At 35.9% G+C, this 21,214-nt stretch overlaps 1 protein-coding gene across 4 annotated transcripts in view; it reads right to left on the reverse strand.

The window, feature by feature from the left end:
* Positions 1 to 21,214, reverse strand: part of MAN1A2 (mannosidase alpha class 1A member 2) — a 217,410-nt gene that overhangs the window by 144,969 nt on the left and 51,227 nt on the right. For all 4 annotated transcript variants that reach the window (XM_054512663.2, XM_054512662.2, XM_064588567.1 and 1 more), the window contains exon 3: positions 16,687 to 16,783. In XM_054512663.2, the coding sequence (XP_054368638.1) occupies positions 16,687 to 16,783 (97 nt within the window). The remainder of the gene's footprint in view (positions 1 to 16,686; positions 16,784 to 21,214) is intronic.

The raw sequence follows: 21,214 nt of genomic DNA on the forward strand, positions 1-21,214 counted from the left end.
ATGATAAACCTGAGCAAAAAAGTTCAAAGAATCAGAAAAGTTAAAAGCAAAAATTAATGAATTAGAAATAAAGAAAACTGTCAAAAATATAAATTCAAGAGATAGTTCTATTAGAAGAACTATATAATGAATCTACCACTAACCAATGTTTAAAAAGTAGCCAGGGAATACAAAAACACAAAATAAGAAATAAGACTGCATCAATAGATACAGAGGAAACTAAGAAACTATACAAAACCCATTTTAGTCATATTGTATCAATAAATTTGAAAAAATGAGTGCAACTGATTATATTCTATGAATATATATTATATATTTAATATTATATATAGTAACACATAAAATAAAAATATTACATATGTTTTTATATATTTATATATATTTATTTTAATATATGTGTTTTATATATATATAAAACTTTGACTTAGAAAAGAAACATAAAATCTAAACAAAACACACCAAGAAACAGAAGAAATTGAGAAGTTCTCAAAGAACTATCCACCATAAAAGTATCATACTCTGGAAGTTCCATAGAATAGATTTTATTTTAATTTTAAGAACAGTAACTCCTACATAAATTTTTATAGAATACAGAGAGATCTTAAAATCCAATTTATGGATTCTGCATACCATTGATGCAAAAGTCTCGGTAAGAAAAATAAAACTACTATCTAATCTCATTTGTGAGCATCATGGAAATATTTAAGAGTGAAATTGCTGAGCTGTGTGATAAGCTCATGTTTAACTTTACAAGAGACTGACAAACAGCTCTTCAGAGTGTACCATTTTATACACCCAGCGACAATGCAGAAGAGTTCTGGTTGCTCTAGCATCCTTGTCAACATTTGGTATTGCTGCCCTTTTTAATTTTAGACATTCTAATGAGTGTGTAGGATATTGCATTGTGGGTTGAATTTTAATTCTCTGGAAACTGATGTGCTTATTGGCTATTCATAAACCTTCTTTGGTATATGAATCATCTATATATTCTAAATACATTCATGTGTGTGTACCACAAACATTTTCTCCAAGTCTTGTGGCTGACTTTTCATTTTCTTAATGTCTTTTGGAGAGCAGAAATTTTTAATTTTTATGAAGTCCAATTTATCCATTTCTTCCCTTTTATGGTTTATGCTTTTTGTATTCTAAAAACTCTTTTCTTACCTCAAAGTCACAAAGATTTTCTCCAAAGCTTTCTACCGAAAGTTTTACACTTTTCACTTTTATGTTTAGCTCTATGATCCATTTCAAGTTAATTTTTATGTACAATGAAGAGTCAAGGTTTGTTATTTTTCTGTATGAATATGTAGCTGATCCAGCATGATTTACTGGAAAGGTATCTTTTTACCCACTGAATTACCCAGGCACCTTTGAATCAACCATGTATGTACAGTCCTAGCTCTGTGCTTTTCCACTGATCTGTCTCCAATAAGACTGTCCTCATTACTGCAGCTTTATAATACATCTTAAAATCAGGTAATATAAATGTGTCAACTTAGTTCTTCTTTTTAAAAGATTACTCTATTGCACATGCTTTGCATTTTCATATAGATTTTTGAGTCAGCCTATCAATTTATGCAAAAAGTCATTTTGACTGGGATTTCTTTAAATTTAAGTATGACTTTTAACAGAACTGACATCCCCACAGTATTGAGTATTCCAATTCATGAACATGGCATCTCCATTTATTTAAGTCCTTTGAAATTTCTCTCAATAATCACAGTTTTAAGTGTATAGGTTTTGCACATATTTTGTTAAATTCACCCACATACAGTTCATATTTTCTGATGCTATTGCAAATGGTATTATTAAAAAAAATTGCATTGTGACTGTTTATTGCTAGTATATAGAAATACAACTTATTTGGGGTTTTTTTGTTTGTTTTTTAAAGATTTTATTTATTTGACAGAGAGAGAGAGCACGCGAGAGCAAGCACACAAGCAAGGGGGAGCAGCAGAGGGAAGAGAGAGAAGCAGGCTTTCCGCTGAGCAGGAAGCCTGATGCGGGGCTCGACCCCAGGACCCTGGGATCATGACCTGAGCCAAAGGCAGACGCTTAACGACTGAGCCACCCAGGCACCCCAATGCAATTTATTTTGTACACTGAACTTGTACCTTATGACCTTACTAAATTTTATTCAATCTAGTACTTGGTTGGTGTTGTCCGGTAAATTCCTTAAGATGTTCTTCATGGACAATCTTACTGACTACAAGACACTTGTACTTCTTCATTTCCAATCTTTATATCTCTTTTGTCTTTTTCTTAGTGTACTGGCTAGGACCTCAACTCCAATCTCACAAAAGTAAGAGAGCAGACATCCTGGCCTAGTTCATAATCTTAGGGAAAAACATCTAGTGTTCCAATATTAAGCATGTGGCAAACTTTTTCCATTTGTTTTATTTTGGAGTATCTGTGTGTCTGTGTGTTTTAATGCCTTTCTTTAATCAGGCTCAGGAAGTTCCCTTCTATGCCAATCACCTGAGAGCTTTTATCGTGGATCAATCTTGAGTATTGTTAAATGCATTTTCTGCATCTACTGAAATGATCAAATATGTGGAATTTAACAAACAAAACAGAGGACCATAAGGGGAGAGAAGGAAAAATAAAAGAAGACGAAATCAGAGAGGGAGACAAACCATAAGAGACTCAATCACAGGAAACAAACAGGATTGCTGTAGGGGAGAGGGTGAGGGGATGGGATGACTGGGTGATGGTCATTTAGGAGCACACCTTTTATAATGAGCACTGGGTAGTATATAAGACTGATGAATCACTGACCTCTAGGTCTGAAACCAGTAATAGAGTATATGTTAATTAACTGAATTTAAATAAAAAATAAGTTTAAAAAAGGAGTTTAATTCAAAGATGACCAGCGTGAGTTGGTATCTCATTGTGGTTCTGATTTCTATTTCCCTGATGCCAGGTGATGTTGAGCATTTTTTCATATGTCTGTTGGCCATTTGGATAGTTTCTTTGGAAAAATCTCTCTTCATGTCTTCATGCCCATTTCTTGACTGGATTATTTGTTTTTGGGGTATTGAGTCTGAGAAGTTCTTTACAGATCTTGGATATTAGCCCTTTATCAGATATGTCATTTGCAAATATCTTTGTCCATTCTGTAGGTTACCTTTTAGTTTTGTTGATTGTTTCCTCTGCTGTGCAAAAGCTTTTTATCTTGATGAAGTCCCAATCGTTTATTTTTGCTTTTGTTTCCCATGCCTTTGGAGAAGTTTCTAACAAGAAGTTGCTGTGGCCAAAGTCAAAGAGGTTGCTGCCTGTATTCTACTCTAGGATTTTGATGGATTCCTGTCCCACATTTAGGTCTTTCATCCATTTTGAGCTTATCTTTGTGTATGCTGTAAGACAATGGTCCAGTTTCATTTTTCTGCATGTGGCTCTCCAATTTTCCCAACATTTGTTGAAGAGACTGTCTTTTTTCCATCGGATATTCCTTCCTCTTTTGTCAAAGATTAGTTGGCCATAAAGTTGAGGGTCTATTTCTGGGTTCTATATACTGTTCCACTGATCTATGTGTCTGTTTTTGTTCCAGTACCATACTGTCTTGATGATTACAGCTTTGTAATAGAGCTTGAAGTCCAGCAATGTGATGCCACCAGTTTTGGCTTTCTTTTTCAACGTTCAATATATCTGTTAAGTCCATCTGGTCCAGTGTGTCATTGGCTATTCAGGGTCTTTTGTGATTCCATACAAATTTTAAGATTATTTGTTTCAACTCTATGAAAAAAGTTAATAGTATTTTGATAGGGATTGCACTGAATGTATAGACTGCTTTGCGTAGCATAGACATTTTAACAATATTTGTTCTTCCAATCCATAAGGATGGAATGTTTTTCCATTTCTTTGTGTCTTCCTCAATTTCTTTCATGAGAATTCTATAATTTTCTGAGTACAGATCCTTTGCCTCTTTGGTTAGGTTTAGTCCTAGGTATCTGATGGTTTTGGGTGCAATTATAAATGGGATCAACTCCTTAATTTCTATTTCTTTTGTCTCGTTGGTGTACAGAAATGCAACGGATTTCTGTGCACTGATTTTATATCCTGTCATTTGCTGTATGAGTTCTAGGAATTTGGGGGTGGACTTTTTTTGGGTTTTCCACATTGAGTATCATGTCACCTGCTAATAGTGAGACTTTGACTTCTTTGCTGGTTCAGATGCCTTTTATTTCTTTTTCCTGTCTGACTGCTGAGGCTAGGACTTCTAGTACTATACTGAACAACAGTGGTGAAAGCGGGCATCCCAGCTGTATTCCTCACCTTAGGGGAAAAGCTCTCAATTTTTCCCCATTGAGAATAATATTCACTGTGGGCTTTTCATAGATGGCTTTTATGATATTGAAGTACATTCCCTCTATCCCCACACTGTGAAGAGTTTTAATCAAGAAAGGATGCTGTACTTTATCAAATACTTTTTCTGCATCTATTGAGAGGGTCATATTGTTCTTGTCCTTTCTTTTATTTATATAGTGTATCACATTGATTGACTTGCGGGTGTTGAACCACCCTTGCAGTCCAGGAATAAATCCCACTTGGTCATGGTGAATAATCCTTTAAATGTACTGTTGGATCCTACTGGGTAGTATCTTGGTGAGAATTTCTGCATTCATAGTCATCAGGTATATCAGTCTGTAATTCTCCTTCTTGGTGGGGTCTTTGGTTTTGGGATCAAGGCAATGCTGGACTCAGAGAATGAGTCTGGAAGTTTTCCATCCATTTCTAGTTTCTGAAAAAGCTTCAGAAGAATAGGTTTTTTTTTTAAAAGATTTTATTTATTTATTTGAGAGAGAGAATGAGAGAGAGAGAGAGAGAGAGCACATGAGAGGGGGGAGGGTCAGAGGGAGAAGCAGACTCCCTGCTGAGCAGGGAGCCCGATGCAGGACTCGATCCCAGGACTCCAGGATCATGACCTGAGCTGAAGGCAGTCGCTTAGCCAACTGAGCCACCTAGGTAGGTGCCCCTAAGAATAGGTATTAATTCTTGAAATGCTTGGTAGAATTCCCCTAGGAAACCATCCAACCCTGGACTCTTGTTCGTTGGGAGATTTTTTGATTACTGCTTCAATTTCCTTGCTGGTTGTGGGTCTGTTCAGGTTTTCTATTTCTTCCTGGTTCAGTTTTGATAGTTTATACATCTCTAGGAATGCATCTGTTTCTTCCAGATTGCCTAATTTGTTGGCATATAGTTGCTCATAATATGTTCTTACAATTGTTTGTATTTCTTCGGTGTTGGTTGTGATCTTTCCTCCTTCATTCATGATTTTATTTATTTGGGTCATTTCTCTTTTTTTTTGATAAGTCTGGCCAGGGGTTTATCAATCTTATTAATTCTTTTAAAGAACCAGCTCCTAGTTTTATTGATCTGTTGATCTGTTCTACTGTTCTTTTGGTTTCTATTTCATTGATTTCTGTTCTATTCTTATTAATTCTCTTCTGCTCAGTTTAGGCTTTATTTGCTGTTCTTTCTCCAGCTCCTTTAGGTGTAAGGTTAGCTTGTGTATTTGAGACCTTTCTTGTTTCATGAGAAAGGCTTGTAGTGCTATATACTTCCCTCTTAGGACCGCCTTTGCTGCATCCCAAAGGTTTTGAACAGTTGTGTTTTCATTTTCGTTTGTTTCCATGAATTTTTTAATTCTTCTTTAATTTCCTCGTTGACCCATTCATTCTTTAGTAGGATGCTCTTTAGCCTCCACAGATTTGAGTCCTTTCCAAATTTCCTCTTGTGCTTGAGTTCCAGTTGCAAAGCATTGTGATCTGAAAATATGCAGGGAATGATCCCAATCTTTTGGTACCAGTTGAGACCTAATTTGTTGACCCAGGATGTGATCTATTCTGGAGAATGTTGCATGAGCACTCGAGAAGAATGTGTATTCTGTTGCTTTAGGACAGAATGCTCTGAATATATCTGTTAAGTCCATCTGATCCAGTGTGTCATTCAAAGCCCTTGTTCCCTTGATCTTCTGCTTAGATGATATGTCCATTGCAGGGAGGGGGATGTTAAAGTCCCCCACCATTATTTCATTATTATCAATGAGTTTAATTTTGTTATTAATTGGCTTATATAACTGGCTGCTCCTATGTTAGGGGAATAAATATTTAAAATTGTTAGATCTTCTTGTTGGACAGACCCTTTAATTATGATTTAGTGTCCTTCCTCATCTTTTATTAGAGTCTTTGGCTTAAAATCTAATTTGCCTGATATAAGGATTGCTACCCCAGCTTTCTTTTAATGTCCATTAGCATGATAAATGGTTTTCCACCCCCTGCTTTCAATCTGGAGGTGTCTTTGGGTCTAAAATGAGTCTCTTGCAGATAGCATATAGATGGGTCTTCCTTTTTTATTCAATCTGATACCCTGTGTCTTTTGATTGGGATATTTAGCCAATTTACATTCAGAGTAACTACTGAAAAATATGAATTTAGTGCCTCTGTATTACCTGTAAAGTCACTGTTTCTGTAGATTATCTCTGTTCCTTTATGGTCTATTTTACTTTTGGGCTCTCTCTTGGTTTAAAGGATCCCCTTTAATATTTCTTTCAGGGCTGGTTTAGTGATAACAAATTCTTTTAGTTTCTATTTGTCCTGGAAGCTTTTTATCACTCGTTCTATTCTGAATGACATCCTAGCTGGATAAAGTATTCTTGGCTGCATATTTTTCTCATTTAGCACCCTGAATATATCATGCCAGTGCTTTCTGGCCTACCAGGTTTCTGTGGATAGGTCTGCTGCCAGTCTAATATGTCTACCCTTGTAGGTTATGGACCTCTTTTCCCCCCAAGATGCTTTCAGGGTTTTCTTTGTCTCTGAGATTTACAAGTTTCATTATTATATGTCAAGGTGTTGACCGATTTTTATTGATTTTGAAGGGGGTTCTCTGTGCCTCCTGGACTTGAATGCCTGTTTCCTTCCCCAGATGAGTGAAGTTCTCTGCTCTAACTTGCTCCGATATACTTTCTGCCTCCCTCTCTATCTTTCTCTCTCTCTCCCTCTTTTCTGTTCTTCTGGGATCCCATTTATTCTAATATTGTTTCGCTTTATGGTATCACTTATGTCTCGATTCTCTCCTGTGGACCAGTAGTTGTTTATCTCTCTTCTCGGTCTCATTCTCCATCATTTTGTCTTCTATAGCTCTAATTCTCCCCTCTGCCTCATTTATCCTAGCAGTTAGAGACTCCATTTTTTATTGCATCTCATTAATAGCCTTTTTGATTTTGATTTGGTTAGATTTTAGTTCTTTTATTTCCCCAGAAAAGGATTCTCTAGTGTCTTCTATGCTTTTTTCAAGCCCAGCTAGTATCTTTATAATCGTTATTCTGGACTCTAGTTCTGACATCTTACTTACATCCATACCGATTAGGTCCCTGGCAGTCAGTACTGCCTCTTATTCTCTTTTTTGAGGTAAGTTTTTCCACCTTGTCATTCTGTCCAAAGGGGAATAGATGAACAAGAGAATAAAATACTAAAAGGGCAACAACAACCCCAGAGAAATATACACTAACCAAATCAGAAGAGACCCAAAATGGAAAAAAAATAAATAAAATTTTTAAAAAGAGTGAATATAATCAGACATGTGAATAAAACAGAGCAATACACTGGATCCTCTGTGTATCTTGGTCTGTTAGAAAACTAGATCCCAAAATTGTAAAGGAAGAAAAATATGTATGTACAGGAATACAATTAAATACAATTAAAGGACAGAATATAACTGTAAAAATGAAAATTAAAAGCCAAATAAAAGAAGGACTATAAACAGAACAGAGCAGTACACTATATCTTGAGTGTATTCTGGTCTGTTTGTCAGAAGAAACCACATCCCAAAACTGTAAAGATGTATATATATACAAAAAATATATATTTATACAAAATATATATACAAAAATAAAATTAAATACATTGAAAGGATAGAATGTAACTGTAAAGATGAAAATTAAAAAAGACTGAAAAAAGAAAAGGAAGAAAAAGAAAGAAAATATGATCAGACAGGCAACAAGAACAGAGCAATACACTAGATTCTGGGTGTATTTTGGTCTGTTTGTTAGAAGAAACTGCATCCTAAAATTGTAAAGAAGGAAAACATATATATATACAAAAATAAAATTAAATACAATGAAAGGACAGAATGTAAATTTAAAGATGAAAATTTAAAAAGATTTAAAAAAAAGAGTTGATAAAATAAAAAAATGTTTGAAAAAGGGAAGAGAAAAAAATTAAAATTGAAAGCTAAAGAATCATGGAGAAAAAAACATGAATTCTATATACTATTTTCCCCCAGCACTGGAGTTGTACAGTTCTGTGTGACTGGTACACTTGGTCTTGGCTGGATGTTCTTTCTGATCTTCTGGGGGAGGGGCCTATTGCATTGATCCTCAGGTGTCTTTGCCCCAGATGGAACTGCACCACCCTTGCCAGGGGGCCCGGCTAAGGAAGCTGCTCAGGATTGTTCTATGTCGCTTTTGTTCCCTGAAGGTTTTCCCGCATTGCTGTAGAGGACGAGAATGAAAATGGAGGCCTCCCAATCTCCAGCCCCAGAGCTGAAAGCTCAGGGCCCCACTCTTCAGCTGCCCTCAGGGAAAAGCAATCACTCCTCTCTCCCTGGTCTCCAGCTGCACGCCGTGCTCACCCAGCCTATGACCCAGCCTATGACCGAGAAAAGTTTCTATCTCAGGCACACAAGCTCCATTCACATCCTGCAGACTACTGCAGTGTGCACCTGTGCCGCTCCTCCCAGGGGATGGAAGGGGATCTCACTATGGTTCTGCCACTTGCTGGGCCCCTGATCTGAGAGCAGTCACCCAACCGTGCAGGGGTTTGTGGTTTATGGCAACACCAAGCTGAAAGCCCACTCCTAGGCTCACTTGATGGCAGCCAGCTTCCCCACTCGGACACCTGGGAGCTCTGCCACACTCAGGCACCCCTGGTCTTTCTGTAACCCCAGGAATCCTGAGACCACACTGTCCCACCTAGGATTCTGCCCTGCTTTGCCACCTAAGAGCCTTTCAGGCAGGGATGTCCCTCACTGGAGCAAACTTCTACAAGTTCTGATTTTGCACTCCATTGTTATATCGCTTTCCAGTAGCTGGTTTACAGAGGCTCCCTCCCCCCAAGGCTTATCTGCCCATGTATTACCTCGGATTCACTTGTCTGCACCTCCTACCTTGCAGAAGTGTCACTTTTCTATTTGTAGAATTGCAGCAATTCTTTTCTTAGATCTCTGGTTGAGTTCACAGGTGTTCAGAATGATTTGACAGCTATTTACTTCAACCTGGGACCAGATGAAACTAAGGTCTCCTATTCCCCCTCCATCTTGGACTATCTATACCACATCTTCTTTATCCATTCATCAATTGATGGAAATTTAGTCTCTTTCCATAATTTGGCTATTGTAAATGATGCTGCTATAAACATCAGGGTGCATGTATCCCTTTAAATTAGTATTTCTGTATCCTTCAGATAATACCTAGCAGTGTAATTGCTGGGTCATAGGATAGCTCTATTTTTAACTTTTTGAAGACCCTCCATACTGCTTTCCATAGTGGTTGCACCAGTTTGCATTCCCACCAACAGTGCAGGAAGGTCCTCAAGGGAAATTTTAAAACATACTGAATTTAATGAAAATTAAAACACAGCATATCAAAATCTTTGGAATATAACTAAAGCAGCACCTCAGAGTTAAATTATAGCATTAAAAAGCAACCCAAGTATCCACTGACAGATAAGTGGATAAAAAGAGGATCTCAAATCCATACTCTAGACTTCCACTTAAAGAAATCAGAAAAGAGCTAAATCTACCCAAATCTGTGGAAGAAAGAAAGTAATAAAGAGCAAAAATCAAAGAAACTGAAAACACAAAGAAAATATAAAAAAGATCAATGAACAGACATTTTTCCAAAGAAGATATATAGATGGGCAGCAGACACATGAAAGGATGCTTAACATCACTTATCATCAGGGAAATGCAAAACAAACCACTATGAGATTATCACCTCACACCTATCAGAATGTTAAAACCAAAGACACAATAAATAACAAGAGCTGGCAAGGATGTGGAGAAAAAGGAACCCTCAAGTACCATTAGTGGGAATACAAGCTGGTGCAGACAACTGTAGAAAACAGTATGAAGGTTCCTCAAAAAATTAAAAACAGAATTACTATATGATCCAGTAATTCCACTACTGGCTATTTACCTAAAGAAAATGAAAACAAATTTAAAAAGATAAATGCACCCCTATGTTTACTGCAGCATTGTTGATAATAGCCAAGACAGGGAAGCAACCCAAGTATCCACTGACAGATAAGTGGATAAAAAAAGATGTGGTATACATATACAATAGACTATCACTCAGCCATAAAAAAAGAATAAAATCTTGCCATCTGCAACAACATGGATGGATCTAGACGATATAATGCTAAGTGAAATAAGTAAGCCAGAGAAAGACAAATACCGTATGATTTCACTCCTATGTGGAAATTAAGAAACAGAACAAACGAACATGGGGGGAAGAAAAAAAGAGGTAAACCAAGAAACAAACTCTTAACTATAGAGAATAACTGATGGTTACAGAGGGGAGTTTGGTGGGGGGTGGGTGAAATAGGTGAAGAGGATTAAGAGTACCCTTATAACAATGAGCACTGAATAATGTAGAGAATTTCTGTATCATTATATTGTACACTTAAAACTAGTATAACACTCTATGTTGGTTATTACTTGAATAAAAAAAAAATAAAGTGAACCACGATAAATTATTTTAAAAGATCAATGAAACCAAGCTTCTAGCAAGACTGACAAAGAAAAAGAAAAAACATGAATTACTAATACTAGGAATTAAAAGGGATTATCACTACAGCTGCCACAAACAATCAAAAGATAACAAGGCAACCCTCCAAACACTCTACACACATAAAAGCAATAGCTAAGATGAAACGAACCAATTCCTCAAAAAACAGAAACTACCAAAACTTAGAACCCTAAACTAAAGAACCCTGGGTTAAGGGTGCTGGCTCCCAATGCAGTCAAAAACCCATGTGTAATTTTTGAATCCCCCAAAATTTAACCACAAATTGCCTACTGCTTACTAGCAGCCTTACTGATAACAAAGAGTTGATTAACACATATTTTGTATATGTATTATAAACTATATTCTTACAATAAAGTATGCTAGAAAAAATGTTATTAATAAATCATAAGAGGCTACATGCACCCCAATTGTTTATAGCCCAACTATAGGAGAGAGCCCAAATGTCCATCAACGGTTGAATGGATAAATAAGTTATATATACATATATATGTATACTATGAACACACACACACACACACGCACACGCGCGCACGCACACACCATAGAATATTACTCAGCCATCAAAAAGAATGAAATCCTGCCATTTGCAATAAGGTGGATGGAGCCAGAGTGTATTATGCTAAGCAAAATAAGTCAGTCACAGTAAGACAAATACCATATGATTTCACTCATGTGGAATTTAAGAAACAAAACAGATGAATATATGGGAAGGGGGAAAAAAGAAAAAAGAGAGAGGGAAAAAAACTGTAAAAGACTCTTAATGATAGGGGTGCCTGGGTGGTTCAGTCAGTTAGGCATCTGCCTTCAGCTCAGGTCATGATCCCAGGGTACTGGGATCAAGCCCAGCATAGGGCTCCTGGCTCAGTGGGGAGCCTGCTTCTCCCTCTCTCCCCTGTTCATGCTCTATCTCTTGCTATCTCTCTCTCAAATAAATAAATAAAATCTTTAAAAAAAAAAAAAAAGACTCTTAATGATAGAGAACAATCTAAGAGTTGATGAGGGAGGTGGGTGGGGGAATGGGCTAGAGATGGGTGATGGGTATTAAGGAGGGCACTTGTGATGAGCACTGGGTGTTGTATGTAAGTGATGAATCACTGAATTCTACTCATGAAATCAATATTGCACTGTATGTTAGCTAACCAGAATTTAAATAAAAATTTGAAAAAAATCATAAGAGAATATATACTACTATACTGTATTTATCAAAAAAAACTCACATATAAGTGGACCCATGCAGTTCACAACCGTATTGTTCAAGAGTCAATTGTAGATAAATTGATTGGTCCTTACTGCTAGAGAAACGGAATTTACAGATTAAAAACCTCCCAGAAAAAAAATCTCCAGATGCCAATGGCTTCACTGGTGAATTTTACCAACACTAAAGAAGAAAATAAAATCAATGTTAAACTATCTCTTCCAGAAATATGAAGAGCAGAGAACACTTCCAAATTCATTTTATGAGGCCAGCATTACCCTGGTATCAAAATAAGACAAATATAATGCAAAATATAAAAGCAAAAATCCTTGACAAAATACTAGAAGTCAAAACCCAGTTAAGTTGGAAATAGCAAAAAGAATTTACACAAACACATATAGATACATACATAGACACGTACTGAAAATAAAAGCATACTTCAAAAACCACTGCAAAGTTAGTAACACTCTTTTCCAAATCAAAATTCCTTCTTTTAAATACAAAGAGACCTATCCATAATAAAACTTTTTATTCTCCAGAATGTCTAAGTAAAAAGAATTCATTCCATGAATCACTGTTGGAATAATTAATACCAGTGCTAATTTACGTCCAGCAACATTTCCTTCTTTGCACTCACCAGCTCCAGGAGTCTGCCTTAACTAGGTAAAACCAAGGGAATATATGCCACCCACCTGGGAACAGCATTTGGTTCGAGGATGGGCACAAAAGCCAATTAGAAACAAGAAACAATGAGTCTTTCAATGAAGTTTCTAAGAAACCAAAGTACTCCCTTCTCTACAGTGTTCTCTTTTCTACAGATGTGGTAATATGAACATATAAAGCTTCGAGCTGAGGCAGCCATCCTGCTAAGGAGCCAGTCTGAAGATACCAACACGCAGAGGAAAACAGAGGAAAGACATAGAGAAAAAGCTTAGCTGGACTCCAATCTATGATAGGACTTCACTAAACTGATTAAATTTCTTTTAGTTTAAGCCATTTTGAAATAGGTTTTCTGTTATCTGCACATAAAGAATCATATAATACCAAGGGCTAACTATTAGAAGTCAGAGGAACACTGATTTCAGTTACCATTTAAAGGATTTTTTTCATAATTAAAGCTAATAAAATGGAAAAGGACACATTTTAAGTTGTTTTCCATATAATCTCAAATACTACAAGTTTCAATACTCACCTGTATGTTCCTGTATGTTCAATACCAGCCTATATGTTCTGTAATAGAGGCCAGACTTTTAAACTTAAAGTTCCTTTCAACTCTAAGATTCTGATTCTGTAAAGGCAAACTGAATTTGGGATGTCAAATGAGACACTCAGAACTATCAGCCATTGGTTAGACTTCTTCTGTTTAAACAACGAAAAAGTAAAAAAAAAAAAAAAAAGACCTTTTTTTTTAAGCTTCCAAATCATACTCACTAGCAAGAATATGAGATGCAAAAAAGAACAGAGTAAGTGGGAAACAAAGTCTTGAGCTTTGTTTATTAATCCTTTAATAAACTAATATCTAAAAATATAAAACAAACAATAAAGGATCCATCCCTAGTTAGCTTATTTGGAGGGAAAAAATTATAACCACTCAAAAATTTTAATGAAAGATACAAGCACCTAATTTTGATTACTGAAAATTCTATAGATTGCATTTGCACTTTTTCTACCATTTCACTAGAATTTTCCTCTCACAATGGATTTTTTCCTGTGTTCTGCTATTAATGTTTTTCTGTCCTTCAGAGTCTACTGAAACAGTGTGGAATGGTGGTTAGAAAAAGGGACCTTGACACTAGACAGCTGGGATTCAGATCTTGGCTCCATCATTCACTAACTGGGTGACTCTGGGCAAGACAGTTAACCCTAACTCTGCTTCAATTTCCTCATCTGTAAAATGGAAACAGTAACCACAGCACCTGCCTCTTAGGGTTGTTTTAAATGCAAAATAAATTCATTCACATACATCTCTAAAACCAGCCCTCAGTATATGGTACATTTATTACTTTGCTTGGGCTGCTATAATGAAATATACAGACTAGGAGGCTTAAACAACAGAAATTTATTTTCTCATAGTTCTGGAGGCTGTAAAAGTCCAAATCAAGGTTCCAGATTTTGGTGAAGGCTTGCAGACATCCATCTTCCTCCTATGTCCTCATAGGACCTTTTCTTGGTGCATGTGCATGGGCAGAGCAAGCTCTAGTGTCTCTTCCTCTTCTCTTAAGGGCTCCAGCCCTATCAGATTAGGGCCCCACACTTATGACCTCATTTATTAACTCCTACTCTATCTACATATATAATGACTTAGGGGTTAGAGCTTCAACATATAAATTTATGGGGGACACAATTCAGTCCACAGCAATATGAACTATACAAATACTATTGAAGTTTCTATTAATGTGCATAAGACTATTGTTCTAAAGGAAAACAGTCTTATTCATAAACCAAGTTACAGAATCCCTAACGTTACTGATCTCTTCCCAGATTGGTTGCAAAGAAGGTAAAACTTTTTGTTGATATGTACTTAATTGCTTTCATTTACATGATGATCCCTCTGAAATGGAGGACCACTGGCAAAACCTTGCCTCTGTACCTTGTTAACTCAGAATAAAAGGGCTTATTTTGTAAAGTCTCCCTTTCCAACTCTAACTTCCTTTAACCTTTAGGATCTCACAGATAACTCTCAGTTTACCCACGAAATCAACTTAAATGCTCTAATAACCAGCTGGCAAGAACTCACTGGACAATAATTTGAACCTGCCATGCCCCAGTCCTCATTTACCAACCTAACCAAAGAGTGATCTACAAAGTTTACATCTGAAGAAGTCTGACAAAATTACCACAAATTAGAACCACCTTTCATTAAAAAAAAAAAAGCTTTTTTTTTTTTTTAAAGATTTTTTTTATTTATTCATTTGAGACACAGAGACACAGAGAGAGAGCATGAGCAGGGAGAGAGGCAGAGGGAGAAGGAGAAGCAGGCTCCCTGCTGAGCCAGGAGCCTGATATGGGGCTCGATCCCAGGACCCTGGAATCATGACCTGAGCCGAAGGCAGATGTTTAACCAACTGAGCCACCAGGCACCCCAAAGCTATTGTTTTTAAATAGAAAAAAAATTAAGTCAAAACTTCTCCATTAGGATTCTAACAAAACATTCAGTTAAGAAAGAAATACCCCTTTTGCTCGCTAGAATAGTTACCTAAAAACTCATTTATATTTTGAATTTAAATTCAGCAAACAACTCTTAGACAGTCACTGCAATGATTAAATGAAATAATGTATGTTATTTACCTACTACCTTCCCTAGGACCCATACCTCTTTGATAAATGTTAATATAGTAGATGTTCTGAGAAATAAGGTTTAAAAAAACTAGTAGAAAATTAACATCCAACTCTTATTTTCAGTACACTATTATACTCCAATCCTTTAAAAAGACTCACAAGTTTACCACTGAGTTTAATATAAAGAAATATTTACTTGAAAAGAGGATCTAATTTTAATTAACCATTAAATATAAATTTTCCTGCACTAATGTCTCATAATGCGGCATCCACAAAGCAATGGGAACTTTTCTATCTGTAACCTCTACTGAGGAAACATGCTTTATTTCATTAAGTGATAGACACTAACTTAAATATCGTATTAAAAGATCTCTAGTGTCTTTGATTACCTAAAGGAAAATTATTCCTCCATCCCAACATCTCTCAAACCTGGGAGAACTGATCTTTTCAGTCACTTTATTTTTTACAAAAAATAACCAAGCAATAAACAGATTATAAGAGAAATCAAGTATTAGAAAAATTCTTCCAAATATCACAAAGAAAAATGTTATGAAGATTACTGTGGTGGCACATTATAATTAGTAAAGATAACTACATTACATAAAGCTAGTATGTGTGCCTTCCTACCCCATTAGTATTTTCTTGCCTTCACCTATCATTACTTAAAAGATATTCATCACATCAAGAAAAACTGAGAATGGGGGAAAGAGGTGAAGTCGATAAAGAACAGCTTGATAATTCTCAAGATTTGTCCTTCGGTTAAGTAAAAGTTAAGTAAATTAACTTACTTTTTTAAACTGACCTTAACAAGTGGAGTGAACTCAGGAGAGGTAAAAAGTTAGAGCAAACTAAGGGCTCTTCCCCAGACCTCCATCCACAAACACACATTAATCCTTCCCTTGGAACTGTGAATGTACAACATAACCCACTTACCTTACCAACCAAATCACCCTGGGCATGTGACTTTTTTATGTATACATAGCAATACTGCTTTCTTTTGCATCCCCTCCTCCTCTATAATATGAGCAGTATCAGAACTATGTTTGAAGAAAAATTACAAATAGGTACTGGACTTCCCTGATACTAAAGAAAAAAGAATGCAGAAAAAGCTTCAAAATACTCAGATCAATGACTATAGCATCTGTGTGTGTGTGTGTGTGTGTGTGTATTAGAAAATCTACCACATCATCTGTACATTCCAAAGCAACTATCACTAAATCTTGACTGAAACTTGCAAAAAAAAGAAACAAAGTACATGTTATATATACACTTATTATAATTCAAATTATTGTTACATAGAAATACTCAGGTTTTATAAAGTACTTAAAAAGTTAGATTCTGTTTTAAAGATGGAGGTAGAAAACGGATATAGTAGTGGATGTATAAGAAGAAGTAAACTTACCAAATATATTAGTGGAGTGCCCTTTCCTTGCAATAGGTCTGAGTTCATTATGTCCCCATCCATATATCCTATAATTATCCCAGGCATGTTTCATCATCTGAGAAAGGAAAAATTATAATCCATCAATTTACATTACTCACAGACTGTTATTTCATCTATCTAGATCATCTATCACTATAGCCTTACCCATTCTCCTGTATCTCCTACATTAGGATACTATTCTATTAACATTTGTACCAGTGTGATAACACACATAACCATGTTTAACCTCAGTCTACACAACAGAAGAAAAACTTGGCCTGCAGGCTATATTTTGCCAACCCCTGACCTAAACAAAGTGACTAGGTAGGTGTGATTCAAGTAGCAGCAATCAAGTCCCTTTATGCATAGATGAAGGGACTCTCTTGATTTGCAATTTCAAGGTCTATGTAATATATCATCTTGGCGCTGATGGGGGCTAACACTCCCCCAACATGGAGAAACTAAACAACGAAAGGACAGAGGTGCATATTATTAACAACATCTAAGATGTGGTCTTAGCCAAGCCAAGCTTGACGCCCTACTTTAGAGCCACTAAGCTAATAAATATTTTTTATATCAACTAGTTTGAACTGCACTTCTTACAACCCAAGGAGCTCCAAGCTACACAAAAGCGGAGTATTTAATTATGTAACAGTTGAATTATTTAATAGTGGACTGTGGTATATCAAAAATCTATTCAATTAACAGTATACCATTCATTAAAATATTCCTCAACTTGTTTTTTTGCAGTTTGCATTATTCAGACACCAAAACCAGACAAAAAGACATTACAAGGAAACTGAAAACCAATATACCTCAAAAACACAGATTCAAAATTCCTTAACAAAAACTAGCAATAGAGAGAGGATACTGCATAATGATCAAGTACAGTTTAATGTAGGAATAGAAGATTAATTTAACATTCAAACACCAATCAATATAATTCAGAATAATATAAAGGGGAAAACATCATACAACCATTTTTATAGAGGTAGACAAGGCACCTGACAAGATTCAACACCCATTCATGATAAAAACCCTCAGTAAACTACAAGTAAACATCTAAAACCTTTTTAAAAAAGGGGATCTTCAAAAAACCTACAGCTAACATCATACTTAACGGCAAAAGACTAAATGCTTAACCCCTAAAGTTGAGATCAAGTATGTCCATTCTCACCACCTATTTTCAACAATGTACTGGAAGTCCTAGCCACTGTAACGATACAAAAAAAGAAATAAAAGGCATAAAAATCAAAAAGGAAAAGTACCTCTATTCACATTACTATGTATAAGGAGAATCCTAAGCAATCTAAAAAAGAAAACTCCACAAGAATTAGTAAATGATTTCATTAAAGTAACAGGGAAACAAGTTCAGAAAACTAAAATCAAACATATTTCTATATGCTAGTAATAAACAATAGAAATGGAAATTAAAAAATAATTCCATTTATATTAGCTTCAAAAACATGAAATATTTCAGAATAAATTAATATGCATAAGAATTATATACTGAGAAATAAAACACTGCTGAGAAATTAAAGAAAACCTAAGTAAGTGGAAACATGTAACATGTTCATGGAACACTGAATATTGTTAATAATTCTTCCCAATTCATCTACAGATTCAGTAAAATCCCAAACTCCAGCAACCTTCTATTTTCATAAAGAAGCTAATTCTAGAAAGGCAAAGGACCCAGAAACGCCAGAACAATTTTTAAAAAGCACAAAGCTGGAGGATTTAACCTGATGTCATAGCTTACTGTAAGTTATTCAATACAGTGTCCTATTGGCATTAAGGGCTATGGAATAGGTACGAGTCCAGAAAGAGGCTCAACACCTACTGATCTTGTCATTTGATTTTGAATAAAAGTGCCAAGGTAATTCAATAAGAAAAGGATAATCTTTTCAAGAAATGATGCTGAAACAACTAGAAAGCTCTATGGGCAAAAACTGAAGCACAGCCCTTACTTCAGACAATAAAAAAATTAACTGGCAACAGATCACAGACTGAAATGTCAAAATTAAAACTAAATCATGTGCCCACACACATACTTGTACACAACTGTTCATAGCAACTTTATTCATTATAGCCAAAAACTAGAACAAATGTTGAACAAGTGTTCGACAGGTGAATAAATAAAACAAGTCATGGTATACCCATACAATGGAATACTATTAAGAAAAAAATTACCTTTGTGTGCAATCCACATAGATGAATCTCAAAAAAATTATGCTGAGCAAAAGCCCAGAAACAAAATATCACACACTTTCATACTTTATGATTCCATTTGACTAAAGCTCTGAAAAAGACAAACTTCATCTACAATGACTAAAAGTAGATCAGTGGTTGCCTGGGACCAAGGAATCGGGTGGACTGACCAGAGTGGGGCACAAGAAAAATGTTTGAGATTATAAACATCTTGATAATAGTTGTTATGCAGGTATGTACATCTGTCAAAACCCATCAATAAGCAGTACTCTTAAAATAGGTACATTTTATTTTATACATATCATGTCTCAAAAAGCTCAATTTTTTTTAAAGATTTTATTTATTTGGCAGAGAGAGAGAGTGAGCACAAGCAGGGGGAGCGGCAGGCAGAGAGAAAGGGAGAAGCAGGCTCCCGGCTGAGCAGAGAGCCCTACATGGGACTCGATCCCAGGACCCTGGGATCATGACATGACCTGGGCTAAAGGCAGCTGTTTAACCGACTAAGCCACCCAGGCACCCTTCACCTGTTCCTCTATTTATCGCTATATCTTGAAATGGAGTTTATAGTGCTATTTCTTGATTTTTAAAAAAAGGTTTAGGTATGTACTATACTCCCCTATAGTTAATTTAGCTCTTTTATACCACTACCTCCACATAACACTTCCCCACATATATTTCCCTGGCCCACATCCTCCCAATGTAATTAACAACAAGTTTTTCTCATAATTATTATATTACTTTAGGCAACTTTTGTTTTTCCTGCTTTTAATTACTTGTCTGAGGGCTTGGGTCTTTTTGTTTACTTAGGTTTTTAATGTAACAATTCTGAATTTACTTCCAAATTATACTTGAGCTTCAAAAACTTGTCTCAGTATAATCAAACACATCAGATAAACTATCAATTCCATTTTATCCTGATATAAACTTCCTGAAGCTATCCCTCCTGCTCTAACCTCAACTTCTGTTCTCTCTGCCTGAAGCACAGCAGTCACCCTGCTGAGTCCCTTATTCAGAGTCCTGAGAATGCCCTTCCTTTCTCTCTCTAGTGACAGATCCCTTGTTGCCAAAATCTCTTCTCTTCCTATTTTTGTGCTGAAGCATAGTTTCCAGTAGCAATCTGAGAAAATGACTAAATTTAACCTCAGATTTGATTCACAATTTGGCTGAACATATAATTCTTTCTAAGCCATTGCTCCACTCTCTTCCAGTTTCCAATATTATGGTTGAGGAATCTGAGGTGCCATTATATACAATCCCATCTTTTGAGTGGAAACTTTTTTTTCCTCTGTAAATTTTTAGGCTCGTTTTTGAATGCCTATTTTTCTAAAATTTCAGAAGGAGTCTTTTTTTTTCCTTTTTTTTTTTTTGCTCATTGTTGGTAGGTTTTTTCAATCTGTAAACTCACATTCTTTAGGTTTAGCCAATTTTCTTAAATTGACTGCTTCTCTATTTTCCTCATCTAATCACTTGTTAGATGTTCCTGACTGATCTTACTTTGTTTGCTCATCTCTTTGTTCTACTGAGAGATTTGCTCAATTTTATCTTCCAACTCTTCTACTGAATTTTAAAATTCTATCATATTTTTTAATATCTAAGAGCTCCTTCATATTCTGCAAATGTTCTTTTTCATAGCTTACTGTTCTCATTTTATGAGTTCCATTTTTTGTCACTCCAATGATGTTAATTCTTTTTTGTTTTTTTTTTGTCCTCCCTGTATTGTTTCTGTATTCTCTGAGTTCCTGAATTCTTCATCTGTTTTGCTGTGAGAAACTTTCCTGAAACACCTGGTGATCTTTGGTTTGTTCTTCACATGAGAGGGAAGCACTTACAAGATAATTAAATGCTGCCAGTGAATGAGCAAAACTTGAGTTGAGCCTCATCTTAGGGAGTACAGGTGAAACCCAGGGGTTTTCACTGAGGAACAGTGAAGGTCTTTTCTCTTGGGCCAGTCCCTCTGGAGAGAAGTCCTCCCATCTTCCACTTACTGAACATAAAAACCTGGCTGCAAGAATTCTGAGAGCTGAGCAGGAGAAAGTGGTCTCAATATTCAGAACACTTTTCACTTAATTCCCTCCACCCTAACCACCTTTTTTGTGTTTTCCCTCAGCCATAACTGGTTTTCCCCAAATCCAGATCTCCTCTAATTTATCCCTCCAAAAGTACACTTTAGTCTTCTTTTGGGGAAGGGAAGACAGCAGCTAGGATGCCTAAGCTGGACAACTGGGGATCTAGGAGTTAAGAGCACTTTTTAAAATTTTCAAATAATCCCTTTCCAACTTCATTTTATACCCCTGCCTTC

Source organism: Mirounga angustirostris, unplaced genomic scaffold, assembly GCF_029215605.1.
Source record: "Mirounga angustirostris isolate CCGP_5_RB_7025 unplaced genomic scaffold, mMirAng1.0.hap1 SCAF_4, whole genome shotgun sequence".
NCBI classification, from domain to species: Eukaryota; Metazoa; Chordata; class Mammalia; order Carnivora; family Phocidae; genus Mirounga; species Mirounga angustirostris.